Here is a 17,555-nt window from a genome sequence, read left to right as displayed (position 1 = left end):
CAGCCGGCAACAAACCCGGAGAGGGATGTATGCCAGCAACATTAGCCTCAGTAAAGGGCCACTAGGATGAGAGAAGCAGCCCCGCTCCCCCCCACTCGTGGGGGTAATCCTGGCCACATGGGGACAACGCACACCGAGTCGGAAGCCTTCGACCTGGGTCTACACCGATCCCCTACACTGGCAATGGCTGCCAAAATGAGACCCGCCCGACAACAGGACCGAGGAGACGCAGACCAGTACGCTGAGGGACACTTCGGCACATACCTTTAATCCCGAGGTGGATGGGACCACGGGCGGACTCCCTGGACTGCTCACGAGCCGACATCATTGCTGCCTGACCTCAGGATGAGGTGGGCACCCGGAGGAGATTGTCCCCACTGCTGCGAGCCCGGCGGGTTTGGGCGGCGCGTGCCTCCGGCGGACCGGTGGCTATGGGTCCGGGCGCCCACTGTCCTGAAGAAGTGGCCGGTAGTGGGTGAGACATTCAGGGCACCCCATGTACCCGCAGGGGTATCAGGGGATATGGGGAGGTGCAGGGGACGCAGGGCCGGCGAACTCTTGGGTGGGGGGCCGCAGGAGCCCATGCTGTCCCCGAGTGCCCACTGATCCATGGTGCTTACGGGGGGTGGCCTGGGCGGAACTGGGGGACCGGCCGGGGGCCGAACAGCCGGGGAGGCCTTGCAACACTGAGTGCCCCTCGGCCTATATGGAAAAACCCAATGCCTTGCAAACCTAGTGGGACTCGACCCTTCATGCGAGTTCACTGGGCTCACAGGCCTGACACTCAAGACACCACTTAAGGAATAAGAAAGGTCCGAACCTGACACTACTCTCATTTAGCCTGCCAGGATACACAGACATGCGAGGCCACGAGGCCTCTAGCTCTGGACACAATGCTGCACACTCTGCAGTAAAAGTTGCTAATTGCTGTATATATGTTCGTTATAAATTTGCAAGGTACCACTGATAGATGAGCACTCGACCTTGCAGCAATACAGCTGACGGCTCTTATTAAAATGCAAACTAAAGTTTAATATACAGTTAATGTTTTTCTATACGCTGTCATACTAAGAACATATAGATTATTGTTAGTGTTACTAATACGCGTTCGAAGATTGTTGTCAATTAACCAGTCTATATCATTTTTGCGCAGCTGGTAGCATTCACCTGCTTAGCCGTAGGGTATTCAATAAAAGGCACATAAATACAACACCCTCTGCCATAACACATGCCATATTGCCATATATAGCTTCACCGGGAGACAGGCAGCCACATGCCACTCGCACCCCCAGTGATTAGGGGTCAAGCTCCGTTCAAAGCACCTAGCGCATGCACCTGGCTCGAGAAGAGCCCGCTTAATGCTCACAGACCCGAACATAACTGCGACTCAATAAGATATATGCGCTCCCTTTTAGTCGCGCATTTAAGCAAGTACTTCTTGACCATCTTACACTTAGCACCTGCATATAACGTGCACAACTTTCTAATCATAATTAAGCTTCCCTTTTATCAGTTCTATTGATCTAGTTTTTTAGGATTTATCTAAAGCAAAAACAAATCTCGCAAAGTTTATGTACACTTAATTAACTTAAATGCATGTTTATTTTACTAAGTATAAGGCTACCCATGCAGAAAGCGCCATTGCACGCATAGTTAGACATAGGTATGGCTCAGATGACTAAACAGCCTGCATAATGCGTTAATATGCCTGTTGAATGCCCTTGATATATCTAACCTCGCAAAGTCTATGTACATCCAATTTACTTTATTGCTAGTTTCTTCTGACTGATATGCCTCTGCGCAGGCAACCATAATGTTATTTCTAGCAATTCATAAAATGTCTGCCTACGCTTTTTTTGCGACTCTAAATTTCGCAAAGTTTATGTACACTTAATTTACTTAAATGCATGTTTATTTAACTAAGTATAAGACTACCCATGCGGATGGCGCCATCGCACGCACAGTTAGACATATGTATGGCTCAGACGACTAAACAGCCTGCATAATGCGTTAATATGCCGATTGAATGCCCTTGGTGTATCAAATCTCGCAAAGTCTATAAGTACATCCAATTTTCTATATTGCTTGTTTGTTCTGACATATATGCCTCTGCGCAGGCAACCATATGTTATTTTTACCGACTCATAAAATGTCTGCCTACGCTTTATTGCGACTAATAAACATATTAAAAAAAAAAAAAAAAACTAACTCCCCAATAATGGAAGAAAAAAAATGCGCCTTCTAATAGTCCAAAATAAAATGTTTATGAGTAATTAAAATAATTATAGAACTAAATGCTGCCTTAAAATAGAAATATCCTCAGTATTCCTACAAATATAATTATATACAGGGTATGAAAAAGGGCAAGAGTCTAGAGTGCATTAAAAATAAAGGCTTTATTAAGATTACCATAACAGACTAATCTGTATATACAAAAGCTGAAAACATCAAAGTAAAAAATAGTGGGTAAATAGAATATCCGGTAAGCTCAATAAGGATGTCACTCTTTGGTATGCTCTCTGGTATAAAAACTAAAATAAAACAAATAGTCAATATATACAAAAATGTTTGTATGGATATAAAGAAAAGTAAAAGGAAAAAAACATGTGTCCAGATGCTGGAGTGCACTCCTGCTGAGTCCGGTAATGAAGGGGTTAATGGACGTGTAGCAATCTCTTGCATTGGTAAATCCTGCAAGGGGATTGCAGATTCCTTCAATAGATCGTGATAAAAAAGTATATATAACGGTGAAGTAAAAAAAATTTTTTAAAAACATTTATAACACGTGCAAAAGCCAGTACAGTGTCCTTGGTGAATAGGACGTGGTGTACTCGGCTCAAACAGCTTTGTAGGAGTCACAAGCTGGAGCCTGATAATCCGTGGGTGCTCTCGGTCTCTGAACTGGTTCGATGTTTCAGGACACTGCACTGGCTTTGTACGTGATATTTGTTTTGGTTTTTTTTACTTCAACGTTATATACACTTTTAAAGACTTTATTTTTAATGCACTCTAGACTCTTGCGCTTTTTCATACCCTGTATAAAACTAATCAAATGGACTGGATAATTTGGTAGGTTTGACGCTGCCAAATTTAACACAAAGTCCATCTGTGAGCTGCAGATCTAAACTCTCATTGAGGTTAACTATAAAGGTTAGACAAATGGTGAATCGCTTGAGTTATATCCATGCTACTGTGAAATTTGACACAGTAGTCAAAGCCGGGAGTTTAGTTTTGCAGTAATTCTTGTACACTGTCTCAAATATGTAGAGTGCACAGTAGGTATCATTTAAATGATCCTTCTGCTATTAGAAAACAAAAACATTTCAGGAAAAGTGACAAACGTTTAGTCAATCTCACTGCCTATACTTTGTATGGATACTGTACATATTTTTTTTTTTAATAAGTTTTGTTCAATAAAAAAAAAACAAAAAAAAAACACGGGTGCTATTACAATTATGTTCTATTAGAGTACTACTAATGAGCGACAAACGCTGCAAACACATTAGGCCCATCGCCATAGGAAAGCACTGCTGCAATGCTTTCCGGTTGGGATTTAGCTGACCCTGGATGTCCTCATGTAGTGTGTGAGGACGTCTCGTGTGTCAGTTAGGCAAACGAAAGTCGCCTAACAAGCAAGAAGTGCCACTAGAGGTAAAGGCAGTAAGTTCTGCACGGTAATCATTGCAGTTTCTCTAAAACAGCACTCATTTCCGTTGCAGGCCTAAGTGTGACTGGGACACTGCACCCAGACCACTTAAATAAACTGAAGTGGTCTAAGTGCCTATAGTGTCCCTTCAAGTAGCCCTTGTAAAATGTAAAACTGTATGTATTTTGTGTGTGCGCGCGCTGTTTCCTGCGGTTCTGGTTAGAACACTAGACCGCCACCTGTATATGCCTGGGTTTCTGGCTGCTAGCAATGCATAAACATCTGCATCACACTAACGGTCACCCCCCTCAGCTGGAGATATCAGGATGTTCAATTGGGGTGTCTCTGTACTCTTCAAAGGATTTGTATATACTTTTTATTTATTACCCTGTGCTCTGTGGGTATTTTCAGGTGATTAAATAAAACATTAAGGCAGCATTATCTACAATGGAATCCCATCAGACGTTTTGGTTTGGTTTTATACATGATGTGTACCATGTTTTTAATTTCATGTATTATTTTATTCACAGTGTTCTTCTGCTCCATTTAAGAACAGTTGTTAGGGGTTTCCATGATTTCAGAATATAAATTTGTATAGCTCTATGGGAGACCGGTGTCTATAAGACATGGACAGTCAACGTCAAGTAGTCTGTAAACACATCCTGTTTAATTTGCTGAAGAATACTTTGAATACCCCAGCAGTTCGTTTCCAGGACAGTTTTGTGGGCCGTCAAGGTCATAGTGAGAGTGTTTCACTGAGAAAGGCAACAAATATTCGACACAAGTTGATGACAGTCGGGCGGTGAAGATTTTCTTCTGTGTCGTCATGAGTGTGCCAAACGGCTGGGAATGGAGTGGAGATCACATGAAGTACAGGGACACCTGAGAAGAGCAGACAAGAATATACGAGCATTAGGTGAGACACCATAGGTTTACAACAGTATGTACTACACAGTTTAACTTAGCGTTATGAGGAGAGATAGACAGTGGGTGTTCAGACCTTGCTTCACAAATGGAATGTGATCATCCTCTACAGGACCATAATATATGTCATTCCTGAAGTAGGCGTTTTCAAATGGGTGGGACTTCAATAAACCAAGGCCATGTAGCCGCTTCTCTAAAAATGGAGAAACGTGAGAGAAAAAAAAATAGTGTGTGTTGTGGCAAAGAAGGGAAGACAATAAGTATTTATATTTTCACACAGAGCAAAGCACTCACCAAGAGCACGCAACCTCAGAAAGTGTCCATTTGTTTCAGAGTAGTGGCTTGTAAACACAGGGTCTGGAGCTCCAAGCAGATCCAGAAGAATGAACAGATTCTGGTGCGAAGGAGAAGAGAGAAGATGAAGTAATTGGCATATAAGAGAAGAAAGCAATTATGCTCACAGTTTTCTTATGACTAAAATCAGGAATTAGAGAGAATTCCAATACTGTCTCCTCGTTTTCTCCTATAAGAACACAAAGGAAGACATGCAAGAATAAATAGCTATGATGTATACTGTAAAATAAAAACTGAGTTAGTGCCTATATGTATATATTAATACTGTGCACCATCTATTTTTTCTCTCCTATAAATACAGATACTTATGCTCCTCTGTTTGCCAAGTCAAAAAAGCTGAATTCTTTATACATTTTACCCACAGGGAAAATGCATTGTTGTTCAATGTGGCACAAACGAAGGTCAGTTTGACAGACGTAGCATGGAATGTTCAGCACCTTTTTCATAAACATTTAATTTACCTTCTGGTACAGTCACAAGAAAAGTTTAAAAGTCTCTAAATGAAACGAAGTTTGTAAAAACACAACTTTCTATATTAGATTTCAGTTATAGCAGTTTTTGTTATTTTATTCAGAAAAGAAAATGATAAACAGCCTATATCTCATTTTTAGAACCCAAACTGACTCAAATAAAAATATGACAATGAATAATCTTCTTACAATGGCACTGAGCTGGGAGCCGCCTCCTCCTGGTATCTCAGCCTTTTTCAAGTGCTGGGCCAAATGCCGTGCCCCATACAACGAGTCTCTCGCTGTCCAATCAACAATAGCCTCTTCGCCATCCAGAAAGAAGAGCTGCAGTGTAAGTGATGAACCCTAATTGAAGAATATATATTAGGGGATCTAAACATGTTAAGGAATTACCTAAAGGATTAGGAGTGGATCTAAAACAGATTTAAAAAGCTTAATTTAGTAGTACAAATATTATATAGGTATATTCTAAATGGACCCATGGGTAAGGTAAACTGAAAAAATATTCATCAGGAGTTTGAAGACAACCAATCCTAAAATAATAATCTGGCATGAAATGTATGCACCAGACAAAAAGCAAAATACAATATTTTGTCAAATGTATGGTTAAAAAAAAAAAACAAAAAAAAAAAAAACACCCCATCAAAAAAGCACTGCTCGTACAGTCAAGAGCAATTAAAAAGGCATTCCATTTCCCAAGCCCAAAATAAATAAATATCTATCACTTTTTAGTAGATATACCTCCACTAAAAGCATACCTGTATCTAATTATACTTTTTTCATTGTGGGTATAGCTAAAAACAGCAGCAGTTCACTTGTCTGCCTCTGCAAGCCCTACCCTTCTCCCTTAGCCCAAACTTTCTGTGGCTGCCCAATCAAAGACTTTCCAATTGCAGCTCAATGAAATGCGTTTGCAAGGTAAAGGCCTGCGCCTCTTGAGTTTAGCTCCACTGAGCTAAACAAACCAGGAAGTAAACCTGTTGTCTGCTTGAAAGTTAGCGGGGGTTAACAAGGTTATTTTCGAAAAGTACCAATTTCTATTGAAATCTGAACTTTTTGAAAATGAAAACTAGAGGGCACACTGTTCACTCATAAAGCATTTTAACAAGCTAAAGTGCTTTAAGGATCCAGAATGTCCCTTTAAGCATTTAAAGGTATAATTAAAGGGATACTCCAGGACTGACTAACTAATCTCAGCAAATTCAAATAGTTCCCCCTTGGGAGGCTAGTGATCGTCATGATCGGCAAGAACGCCACGCTGCTCCCATAGAGCAGCATTTCATTGTAAACAGAGTTTGACTCGGTTCTCAAGGCAGAATCGCCTCTAGTGGCTGTCAGGAAGACAGCTGCTAGAGATTGCCTTAACCCGTCAATGTAAATATCGAAGTTTCTCTGTGTAGCGGTACTTACCCTCTCCAGGGGTCGGCCGGGGTCCTCTGTTCTCGCTGCGCGCGGTCCTGCTTCTGCACGAGCCGTGCGCGGCTCATCCGACGGCAAAATCAGGAAGGCGGGCAGTGACCGCGAGAAGCGGTCACGTGACCCGTCTGACTCTAAGAGTGCGCCGCGTGTCTCTGGCGCGCTCTTAAAGGGACAGTGGGAGCCGAAATTTGAAACGGTCTCCCATTGGCCCCTGTCATGCCACATTCCCCATACACTCACGTTTTGGGGGCGTGGATATGACAGGGGCCAATCAAAGTGAAATCTAGGGTATTTATACTCACCTGTTCCTTAGTACCTTGCCCTATCGTGGTTTCTGTTCAGTTCCCTTTAGTGCTTGTATCGTTAAGTTGTTTTTTTGGTGCTGGATCTCGGCTTTGTTCCTGACTTCACTTTCTCTTTATCCTTGCTTGTCTAGTCCGCCGGTTTGCTCTCCTGTGTACCAGTCCTTGGCTTGTTCTAGTTTACGCTGTCTCTCTGGCCCCTTGACCTCAGTTTGTTCTGGACTCTGTCTTTTCTTGAACTCGTCTAAGTCCGGCCACTCTAAGGTCCGGTAAGACGTATCTTGTTTCTTGCCTCTAGACTATCTGGACTATTCTTGCGTGTTGGGGTATATTACCGTGACACTCTGAAACTGCATTGTTGTACATTTCAAGGTTATAGGGACAGGGTGCCTAACTGTCCCTTTAAAGAGACCCTTTCTTATGTGTAATTCATAATGAAGATAGGAGTAGAGAAAAAAAAAACTAAATAAAATTAGTGATGCATGCTTTAAAATGACATGTAGTTAAAACCTCTGTGCAGTTTCTGATTTTATGAATGGAGCTACTCGGGCCTGCAATTCAGGCTCTCTCATAGAACTCTATGGGAGAGTCTTTACAAGTTACTTAGGTAGGTATTACAGAGGAGGTTTATAAGTCCTTTTAAAGAGAGAGTAAAACCAGACTGGTCAAAATGTTTGATTCATACACCAATCTGTGTGGAAGATGCAGAGGTAACAATTGGACTATTTCCTTTATATGGTGGTGCTATATCACCATACAGAAATTCTGGGCTAAGGTCCTACACACAAGGGTTCCTACAGACCCTTTAATTACACTCTTACAAATGCTACCTAATTGGCCACTAGCTCATAAAAATATACCATATCCTATCATACCTTTTAGCATATCCAAATAACGCGCCTACATTAATATTTCATACGTAACTCAACTACTAGATCGGTTATTTAATACTAGATTATAAAAGTAAATTATAGCCATAAATAAATCACACAGTGGGAATGTATAAGAACATATGGGATGTAAGAGAACAAGTCAAGTCGTATACAGGTAATGTGTTTACACTGGATCCCCTCCACCCCCTTTCCTTTTGGTGTTCCTTAAATTGGTTTACTTTTAAATGTTATGAAAACAAAACAACAAAAATTGTATATAAGAGAAAGTTAGGGGGCGGAGCCTGGGACTGAACCCGACCAGACGCCATCTCCGTCGGCTCTCGCCTATAACAAGGAAAAACGGCATAAAACTTCTCACCAATCCGCTCCACGTTTACGCCACGACCGCTAACCGACCCGGGGTGCAGAGAGGAACAGGCGGATGCCCTTCTTTCAGCCCCCAAAGACCGGGAAGGTCAAGCGCCAAACCAAGGCCTACCTCCAGCCGACCCTCCGCTCCCTGGAGACGTACCTTGAAGGCTACCGGGGATACAACGAACCGGGAGACGAGGAGGTGAGTGCTGCGGTACCCGCACACACGCCCGTGACGATGAAGCGCCGCACACAGAAGGGCCAGCAACACCCACCAGCAGAACAACCCGATATTGGGGAAATGCTGCAACGCCAGACACAACCCAAGATGGCCGCGGAGGAAGCCTCCTCCGCACTAATGCGGCCTATACAGCCAGCCCAAGCCTCAGCAACGCACAGCACTGAGCTTCCAGCCCTCAAAGCTGTAGGGGAACATAACCTGGCCACCAAACAAGACCTCCAACTCTGGAAGCATGAGATCCAAGAATTGATAGCCAAAGACATAGGCAACATAAAAACAGAGGTGCGCCAAAACACTGACAAAATAAGCGCAGTGGAGGAGACAGTAGCAACGACTAGGAGTGAGGTGACCCAGCTTAAAGAAGCAGTGTCCACATTGCAAGCAGCCCACCAAGCACTAGCGCTGCAGGTCGCCAACCAAGGTGATCGCCTGCGCCGCAACCACATAAAGCTCCGCGGAGTGCCCGCGACAATCACGCAGGCCGAACTCCCTCACTTCCTCAGGAGGCTCCTGTCCACAATCTTAACGCCAACAGCAGCCCGGAAAATCACGCTAGAAAGCTCATACCGACTACCAGCTGGACCCAACTCACCGCCTACAGAAGCACGAGACATCATCATATGCTGCACCACGACACAGGACAGAAGTGCCATAATGACGGCGGTGAAAGGCAAGACGCCCCTGGCGTTCGAGAACGCACATCTACTTTTCTTTCAAGACCTGACGAGAGCAACGCTGCAGTGGCGGAAAACAATGTATGACCTAACCAGCCGCCTGAGAACGGCAGGAATACAATACCGCTGGGGGGCACCCAGAGTTATAACGCTCACCCACAATGGCAACACATACAGAGTCACATCGGAGACTGAAATCCCTGCAATTTTAACTGCACTGGGACTCACAGACTTACCCAAGACTGGAGCCACGAACAACCCGTCTCAGATGGGAGACCCTGCCACGACGAGCTCGTTCACGCCCCGAACCCATGGAGGCACAACCACAGCGCCCTGACAGGGACTGCACAACGCAGCTGGGCACAGCTGGCACAGCACCTTGGGACTCAGAGATATACGGAGGGCGCTGACGTTATCCATGTTAGATGCCACCTATATCCTCGAGATGTTGTTTGTTTTTGTTGGGATTTTTCTTTACTGCCCATGTTGATACACGTTTTCATGCCGTAGAAAACATGGTAGGGTTCACCAGCCAACACGTAACACTCTCCACGTTAATCCCCCCCCCCACAAGCCCCCTTGGGTTAGGGGCACCCACTACCACGCAACAGAACACCTAGCTAACGCAAAATTTTACACAGCGCGGCGACCCTTAACCTCCACAAGAGCACACAGACGAAAGCTGCCTTCCCCACAACACACACCAAAAGTTATACGCAACCATGCAAGACCCCGGGAGGCACGAAACCGCCATGAGGCAACAAACCAATGCGAGCAACACCTAGAGCTAACAAAAGGGTAGCGCGCGCTAAAACCCGTACCAATAGTGTACCGCAACTTGTTAAAAAATTACAAAATGTGTGCTAACCAATGTGACGAGCTAAATAATCTGTCTTATATCATGTACCATGCTTAACCTCTGTCACTGCTTTTGAATTGTTGACAAGCACCTTTAAAATAAAGAATAAAAAAAAAAAAAAAAAAATAAGAGAAAGTTAGAGGACATGAGGACCTTATTTTTGAGTTGCGTAAGTCGAGTATCCAGTAGAGTCACTGCTTCCAGAATCAAAGAACATGGAACAGCGGAGTCTGTGGCCCCAACAAATGGACGCCCTCTTCTATCATGAGGAAACACTTTTGAATCCAAGTGACATGCTAGCACTATCCGTCGACGTGCAGAGGGATCGAGTGTTGCCATCACACTCCCAAATGACATGGATCCACGTGGGGTGAGTGCTTCAAACTGATCTACATCAACAGTCCACCCCGAAGATAAAGATTGCAAGTGACTAACAATGAACTGAGGAAAGAGAGAGTAAAATAAAATTAGAATGGCCAAATCTCCTTCTAAGGATATCACCCATTTACACTACCATTAACAGACCAGAATCCAAACTACAAAGCACAATAAGTCATCAGCAGTTTATGAAGGATATGGGTTTTCATTTGTACAATGTTCGCGCTGCACAGGACATAATGACTAAATAAATTAAATGTATCTTTTATAAACAAACTAGGGTCAGCTTATCAAGGATCTGGTCCTTCATATTGTCCTACAAAGGGGGATTCATTATTCAGTACTGTATATTGTACAAACCCATGTGAATGAAGGGGGCTGCCTGACACGCCTATCTTTAGGTCACATTGCCAGTCTGGGCGATTGAAAGACAATTATAGGACTGCAGCTTATTTCCAAGATGTACCTCCCAATATTTGAAATGTACAAAGAAGGACACTTTAAAGGGACACTATAGTCACCTGAACAACTTCAGCTTAATGAGGTTGTTCAGGTGAGTGCTACAGCTCCCTGCAGCCTTTTTCTTGTAAGCACTGTATTTTCTGAGAAAATGCAGTGTTTACATTGGAAGCTTGGAACACCTTTTGTTGCAGTCAATCAGACGGCCATCAGAGGGACTTCCGAGTTCAGAGGCCCTAAAAAAGCCTCATTCACGCATGGGTGAATACTTCAGACGGGCTATCAGCACACAAAGCACTGTGAACGCGCTTTGTGTGCTGAGGCTGTCAGCACTGCTGTGGGAGTGGCTTCAGCTGACAGACCAAACCCACAGGGACTCTTTCTGGCCACAATAGTGGTTGAAGGGGGGGGGGTGGGAGACCTACTCTCCTTCCCCCCCCCCCGGCCCTCACCCCTGTGCGGCGGGTGGGGGCCCTAAAATTAAAAATAAGGGGGGGGACCTACTGTCCCCCCCAGCCCCCACCCCTGTGCGGCGGGTGGGGGCCTGAAAAATAACAATAAGGGGGGGAAACTACTGTCCCCCCCGGCCCCCACCCCTGAGCGGCGGGTGGGAGCCCTAAAATTAACAATAAGGGGGGGGGGACCTACTGTCCCACCCCTGAACGGTGGGTGGGGGCCCTAAAATTAACAATAAGGGGGGGGACCTACTGTCCCCCCGGCCCCCACCCCTGAGCAGTGGGTGGGGGCCCTAAATACAAAGGGGGGGACCCTAGTTAACCCCACGCTGTGTAAAATGACACAGAGCACTGTGATTGGATGGCTTGAAATCCATCCAATCACAGTGCTCTGTGTCATTTTACACAGCGTGGGAAAATTCTTTGGAATTTTCCCACGCAGTGTAAAATGACAAAGAGCACTCTGATTGGCTTAAACCAGCCAATCAGAGTGTTCTTAACCTAATTGCAGGGCGTGACAAGGCTTCCCCGCGCTATAAGCCTTCCCCGCGCGGAGCCCTCCATGGGTGAACATGGATTTTTTTTTGCGCTCGGTTTTTTTTTAATTTTATTTTTTTATAATTGCGTCGGTTATTATGGCTTTTTATTTGGCCTTTTTTGGGGCTGAAGAAAGAAGATTTTAGAAGAAAGAAAACATCGAATGGTAAGTTGTTTTTATCTCATTTTTTTTGTTTACAGGTTTTTAGTTAAAGGTCCCCCCCTCATTATTTTTGGGGTGAGGGGGGTAGGTAGCGAGACAATTTTTTTTTTTTGGGGGGGGGAGGAAGGGTTAACTAGGGTCCCCCCCCTTTGTATTTAGGGCCCCCACCCACCGCTCAGGGGTGGGGGCCGGGGGGGGACAATAGGTCCCCCCCTTATTGTTAGTTTTAGGGCCCCCACCCACCGGCTCAGGGGTGGGGGCCGGGGGGGGGACAGTAGGTCCCCCCCCCTTATTTTTTGTTTTAGGCCCCCACCCACCGCTCAGGGATGCCGGGGGGGGGACAGTAGGTCCCCCCCCCTTATTGTTAGTTTTAGGGCCCCCACCCACCGGCTCAGGGGTGGGGGCGACAGTAGGTTCCCCCCCCTTATTGTTAATTTTAGGGCCCCCATCCACCGGCTCAGGGGTGGGGGCCAGGGGGGGGGGGGACAGTAGGTCCCCCCCTTATGTTTAACAATATGTGTGTTTGTATGCAAACACTATATATAGAGAAATCTCTATATATAGTGTTTGCATGCAAAGTTTGGAGTAGGAGGGGGGCGGGTATAGAAAGCGAGCTGAGCTGTCAGTCAGACAGCTCAGCTCGCGAACGCGCACATGCGCGGTAAAGCGCTGAGTTTCTTCATAGGGCGGCTGTCAATGCCGCTCTATGAAGAACGCGATTGGTGCAGCGCGAAGCCGCGCATGCGCACCACATCGCGATGACGCTTCTCTATGAGAAGCGTCCTATTGGGCCCCGCGATTTCGTCATTTTGACGAAAAAGGGGGCGCGGCATGGCTGGGAGCTCGGCGCTGGAACGGAGGTAAGTTTTTAATATAAAAAAACCTCGAAAATTATTTTTTTTTGCAGAAAGTACATATAAAAGCAAGAAGGAAGGCTGGGGGACCTGTCTTTCTTGCTTTTATATGTTGACTATAGAGTCCCTTTAATTCTTGTGGTCTGAGTTGGGGTGTGGCCAGGGGCACGGCAGTTCTGAGAAATTTTAGGGGGTTTCCTAAAACCAATTTATTCAATTAAAATGGAATGAAGAACAATGTATCTTATTTGCACAGACTAATTTCTAAACATAATTACTATAGTTTAAAGGCACCTCAGTGATCTTCATTGCTGTGGAACTCTGTTAAATAAAAAGAGACATAAGGATAGAAAAGAGAAACAGAGCGATTTGGGCCAAATAAATTGGGACTGTCCTTCCTGAAATTGGGACACTTGAAAGGTATGGTAAGAGACAGCATGCTCTGCCAGGGAAGGCAAGTACATGACAGACAGAAAAACATGTGGCACTCCAGCAACTGTGACCTACAACACCCATCATATATTTGTATGGCCAGACTAACTGGAGTGCTGGAGGGTGTTTATATCTTTCTCTGGCTCTCTGTTGCAGTATATTCTTGCAATAGGCATGAGCCAAGGTACTTACCTCTCTGACCTGCTTGTTTCCTGCACTTCCTGGCTGTCTCTCAATCAGCATTGGCTTCAAGAAGGTTGTCCACAGGCGGTCTACATTTACCTCAGAAACTAGTTGTCTAATGTATGTGGTGGAGAGTTTCTTGGTGACAATCTGTCATAAGGAAAAAAAGTCACTTAGAGAGGTCTCAAGCAATCTACCCAAGCACACAGACCTGCAGCCTAGGCTACAGGGCAACCAAGAAGACATGTAGATGGAAAGAGTGACAAACGGGCAGATAGTATGATAGCTAGGCAAGCAGACACACCAACAGAATGGGTGACAGACAGTATGATAGCTAGGCAAGCAGACAAGCCAACAGAAAGCAGGAACTCAGAACAAATCATCATCCAGGTGTTAATCACTCAGTATGTGAGTTCTCCTGTATAAGTCAGTTTCAGTCAATGTAGAATCAGCCAGTAAATCTCTTTCAGTCAGTCCTAGTATGGCTATCTCTCTTAATGTCAATCTACACAGCCAGTCAAAGTAGTGTAATAGTCTCTCAGTCAGCCTATGTGCAGTCTCTATAATAGTATAATAGTGTCTCTCAGTCAGTGTCTCTCCCAATGCAGTCAGTCAGTGCTGTTAGTCTGTCTCAGTCCGTATGTCAGTCAATTATATCAGTCAGACTTTTTCTTTTCTTTTTTTGAGATTTAAAAGATTTTATTGTAAGTAAAAGTCATAATACCAGAACAAGATTTCAATTCATACAGGCTCAATTGTGATACAGTTTAACATTAGATGAAGAGTAGACTAGTACTTCACAGAGAGGATAGTACATCTGGTAAGCAGTAAGGTAACTTCCATTCGCTATTTGGAACTAGTTTTAGATGTGTTCCATGTCATATGTGGCGCCCGGGTGAGCCGGGGACCATCCACCCTTGGGTGTGTGGTGGGGATATTGTGTAGAGTTGGGTTCAACTGGTGGTCTTAGTCCACTATTGGCAACGTGTGTTGGATCACTGATATGGTATTGTTATAATAAGACAGGTCAGTGATTGAGGGTTGGAACAGGGGAGTAATAACCAGGGAGTATATGAGTAGAAATCCAACCCTACTATCAGGGATTAGTGTAATAATAGGATTATGGTTCCTCATTTGGCTGAGTCGAAGTGGACCATTAATTCTGGTCGCCGTCAGGGTCAACACGACTACGGCAAGAGACAGCGTGGCTGTTGGTGTTTGTGAGAAGGAGCATACAGGATGGGCATTGTAAGGGGCAGTCAGACTATCTCTGTCAGTCTCTCTCTCTCCGTCTCTCTGTTAGTCAGTCAGTCTGTCTCTCTCAGTCAGTCTCTCTCTCAGTCAGTCAGTCTCTCTCTCAGTCAGTCAGTCTCTCTCAGTCAGTCTCAGTCTCACTCAGTCAGTCTCAGTCTCACTCAGTCAGTCTCAGTCTCACTCAGTCAGTCTCAGTCTCACTCAGTCAGTCTCACTCAGTCAGTCTCAGTCTCACTCAGTCAGTCTCAGTCTCACTCAGTCAGTCTCAGTCTCACTCAGTCAGTCTCTCAGTCAGTCAGTCTCTCAGTCAGTCAGTCTCTCAGTCAGTCAGTCTCTCAGTCAGTCAGTCTCTCAGTCAGTCAGTCTCTCAGTCAGTCAGTCTCTCAGTCAGTCAGTCTCTCAGTCTCTTTCTGTATCTCTCTCTCTCAGTCAGTCAGTCTCTCTCTGACTCTCAGTCAGTCAGTCAGTCTCTCTCTGTCAGTGCAGATCTCAGTCTCTGTATCTCTCACTCTCTGTCAGTCAGTCTCTGTCAGTCAGTCTCTCTCAGTCTCAGTCAGTGTAGATCTCAGCCTCTCTTTCTCTCTGTCTCTCTCTCTCTCTCTCTGTCAGTCAGTCTCTCTGTCTCTTTCTCTCTCTCTCTGTCAGTCAGTCTCTCTTTCTCTCTGTCTCTCTCTCTCTCTCTGTCTGTCAGTCAGTCTCTCTCTCAGTCTCAGTCAGTCTCTCTCTCAGTCTCAGTCAGTCTCTGTCAGTCAGTCTCTGTCAGTCAGTCAGTGTAGATCTCAGTCTCTCTCAGTCTCAGTCAGTCAGTCTCTGTCAGTCAGTCAGTGTAGATCTCAGTCTCTCTCAGTCTCAGTCAGTCAGTCTCTGTCAGTCAGTGTAGATCTCAGTCTCTCTCTCTCTCTCTCTCTCAGTCTCAGTCAGTCTCTCTCAGTCAGTCTGTCAGTCAGTCAGTGTAGATCTCAGTCTCTCTCGCTCTCAGTCTCTGTGTCAGTCAGCCTCTCTTTCTCTCTGTCTCTCTCAGTCAGTCTCTGTCAGTCAGTCAGTCTCTGTCAGTCAGTCAGTCAGTCTCTGTCTGTCAGTCAGTCAGTGTAGATCTCAGTCAGTCTCTCTCTCTGTCAGTCAGTCTCTCTCTCTCTCTGTCGCTCTCAGTCTCTCTCTCTCTCTGTCAGTCTCTCTCTGTGTCTCTGTCAGTCAGTGTAGATCTATCCCTACCTCAGTACGATCTCCGCTGCTGCCATTGTCCGGCACACTGTGACTCTCTGCCGCATTCTCCCACAGCAGGATCACAGCCCCGATCAGGGCCCCGACCCCCAGCACCAAAACGGAGCGGAGTCTGAGGCCCCGGCAGGTGGGAACCGGAGGCCCCCCAGGAGGACGGGAGCCTCGGTTACCCTTTCGGGGCGACATCGGACCAAACCGACCAATCAGCAAAGAGGAACATGAGGGCACAGCGAGCGCTCCACCAATCAGGAAGCAGGGGCAGACACGAACTCGATCAACCACCAATCAAAACGCGCTGTTCGAAACCCTGTCTGAAAAATGATCATACAATTGACGACTTGCAGCCAATCAACAGCATGTGGGCGGGGCACAACAGTAAAAGAAGGGCGTGGCAGAGCGTTCTTCCCTCAAATAACGTTGCACAGACTAAAGTAGTCAACCAATTAGTATCCAGCCCAGAACTAATGGGCGGGGTAACTGTTGGACAACTCATCGTAAAACAGACTCTCGGTAACAAGTGCCTAACAGGAAGTCCATACAGCCGAATCCGCCATCTTTAAAACTGGCACCCTTACCTTGAGATGCCCACACCCTGTCATTATATTTTAAAGGGAACGCCATTTAAAAACTTAGTAAAGTCAATAATAATAATAATTACACACATACTGTGCCACCATAAAAAAACATCAACAACCCCAAACAGGAGTTTCACAAGGCCTTGTCCTACTTAGTTCTAATTATGGCTGCTGGGTGACTGTAAACTCTTTTCACACCTTGCTGGGTGTTTATTTTGGACCTAAATTCACAATATTTTCAGTCTCTCAGTCCCAGGGACTAATTAATAGTGGGCATGAATATTAGATGCTGTGTTCACTTGTCAGGTTGTTTTCATGCACTTTAAAAAAAAAATATATATATAATATATATATATATATATATATATATATATATATATATATATATATATATATTTTATTCTTTATTTTTTGTGCAAGGTATAACAATACGCTTGTAAAGCCACAACGGCTATGACAAGCCAAACAGTAATATATATATATATATTTTTTTTAATTGCATATTTGCCGCAAAATATTTCTTACTGCACCTGTTCCATAATTTTATTTTTCGGTTTTATTTCAGTTCTATCAGGGTTATCTGCTATAGTGAGAATTCAAAAATAATTTTAAATTTAAGGCCAAAGTAACTGAACTGGAAGTATAGTTGAATTGGAGAATTTTTTCAAGTTCGGCTACTGTGACCTTAAATTTGAAATTTACTTTGAAATCTCACTTTAGTAATTAACACTGTATATTTTTTGTTCAGAATTTTGTCACCTCCAGTATTATATATATATCACACAAACATAAGTGTGCCTTTTTGTTCTGTCACTGGTAAAACGTTAACAATGTAACTCAGGTACGAGTTTTTCAATCAGAGAGCTATTTGGGCAGCGAGAGCGCTCGGTGACAACCTTTCCGGGGATATA

General features: G+C 44.7%; 1 protein-coding gene across 1 annotated transcript; it reads right to left on the bottom strand.

Annotated features, from left to right (window-relative positions):
- Positions 1-3,645: 3,645 nt before the first annotated feature.
- On the bottom strand, positions 3,646-16,284 carry QPCTL (glutaminyl-peptide cyclotransferase like). Its single transcript, XM_063431784.1, has 7 exons — positions 16,061-16,284; positions 13,604-13,744; positions 10,287-10,574; positions 5,584-5,739; positions 4,865-4,964; positions 4,647-4,763; positions 3,646-4,528 (listed from the first exon to the last, which is right to left on the bottom strand). Exons 1-7 carry the CDS (start codon positions 16,253-16,255, stop codon positions 4,383-4,385), a joined length of 1,143 nt encoding a protein of 380 aa, XP_063287854.1. The 5' UTR covers positions 16,256-16,284; the 3' UTR covers positions 3,646-4,382.
- Positions 16,285-17,555: the final 1,271 nt, after the last annotated feature.

This window comes from Pelobates fuscus, chromosome 9, assembly GCF_036172605.1.
Source record: "Pelobates fuscus isolate aPelFus1 chromosome 9, aPelFus1.pri, whole genome shotgun sequence".
Taxonomy (NCBI): domain Eukaryota; kingdom Metazoa; phylum Chordata; class Amphibia; order Anura; family Pelobatidae; genus Pelobates; species Pelobates fuscus.
Note: the sequence above shows the minus strand (reverse complement) of the source record. Positions and strands in the feature narration are given on the sequence as shown.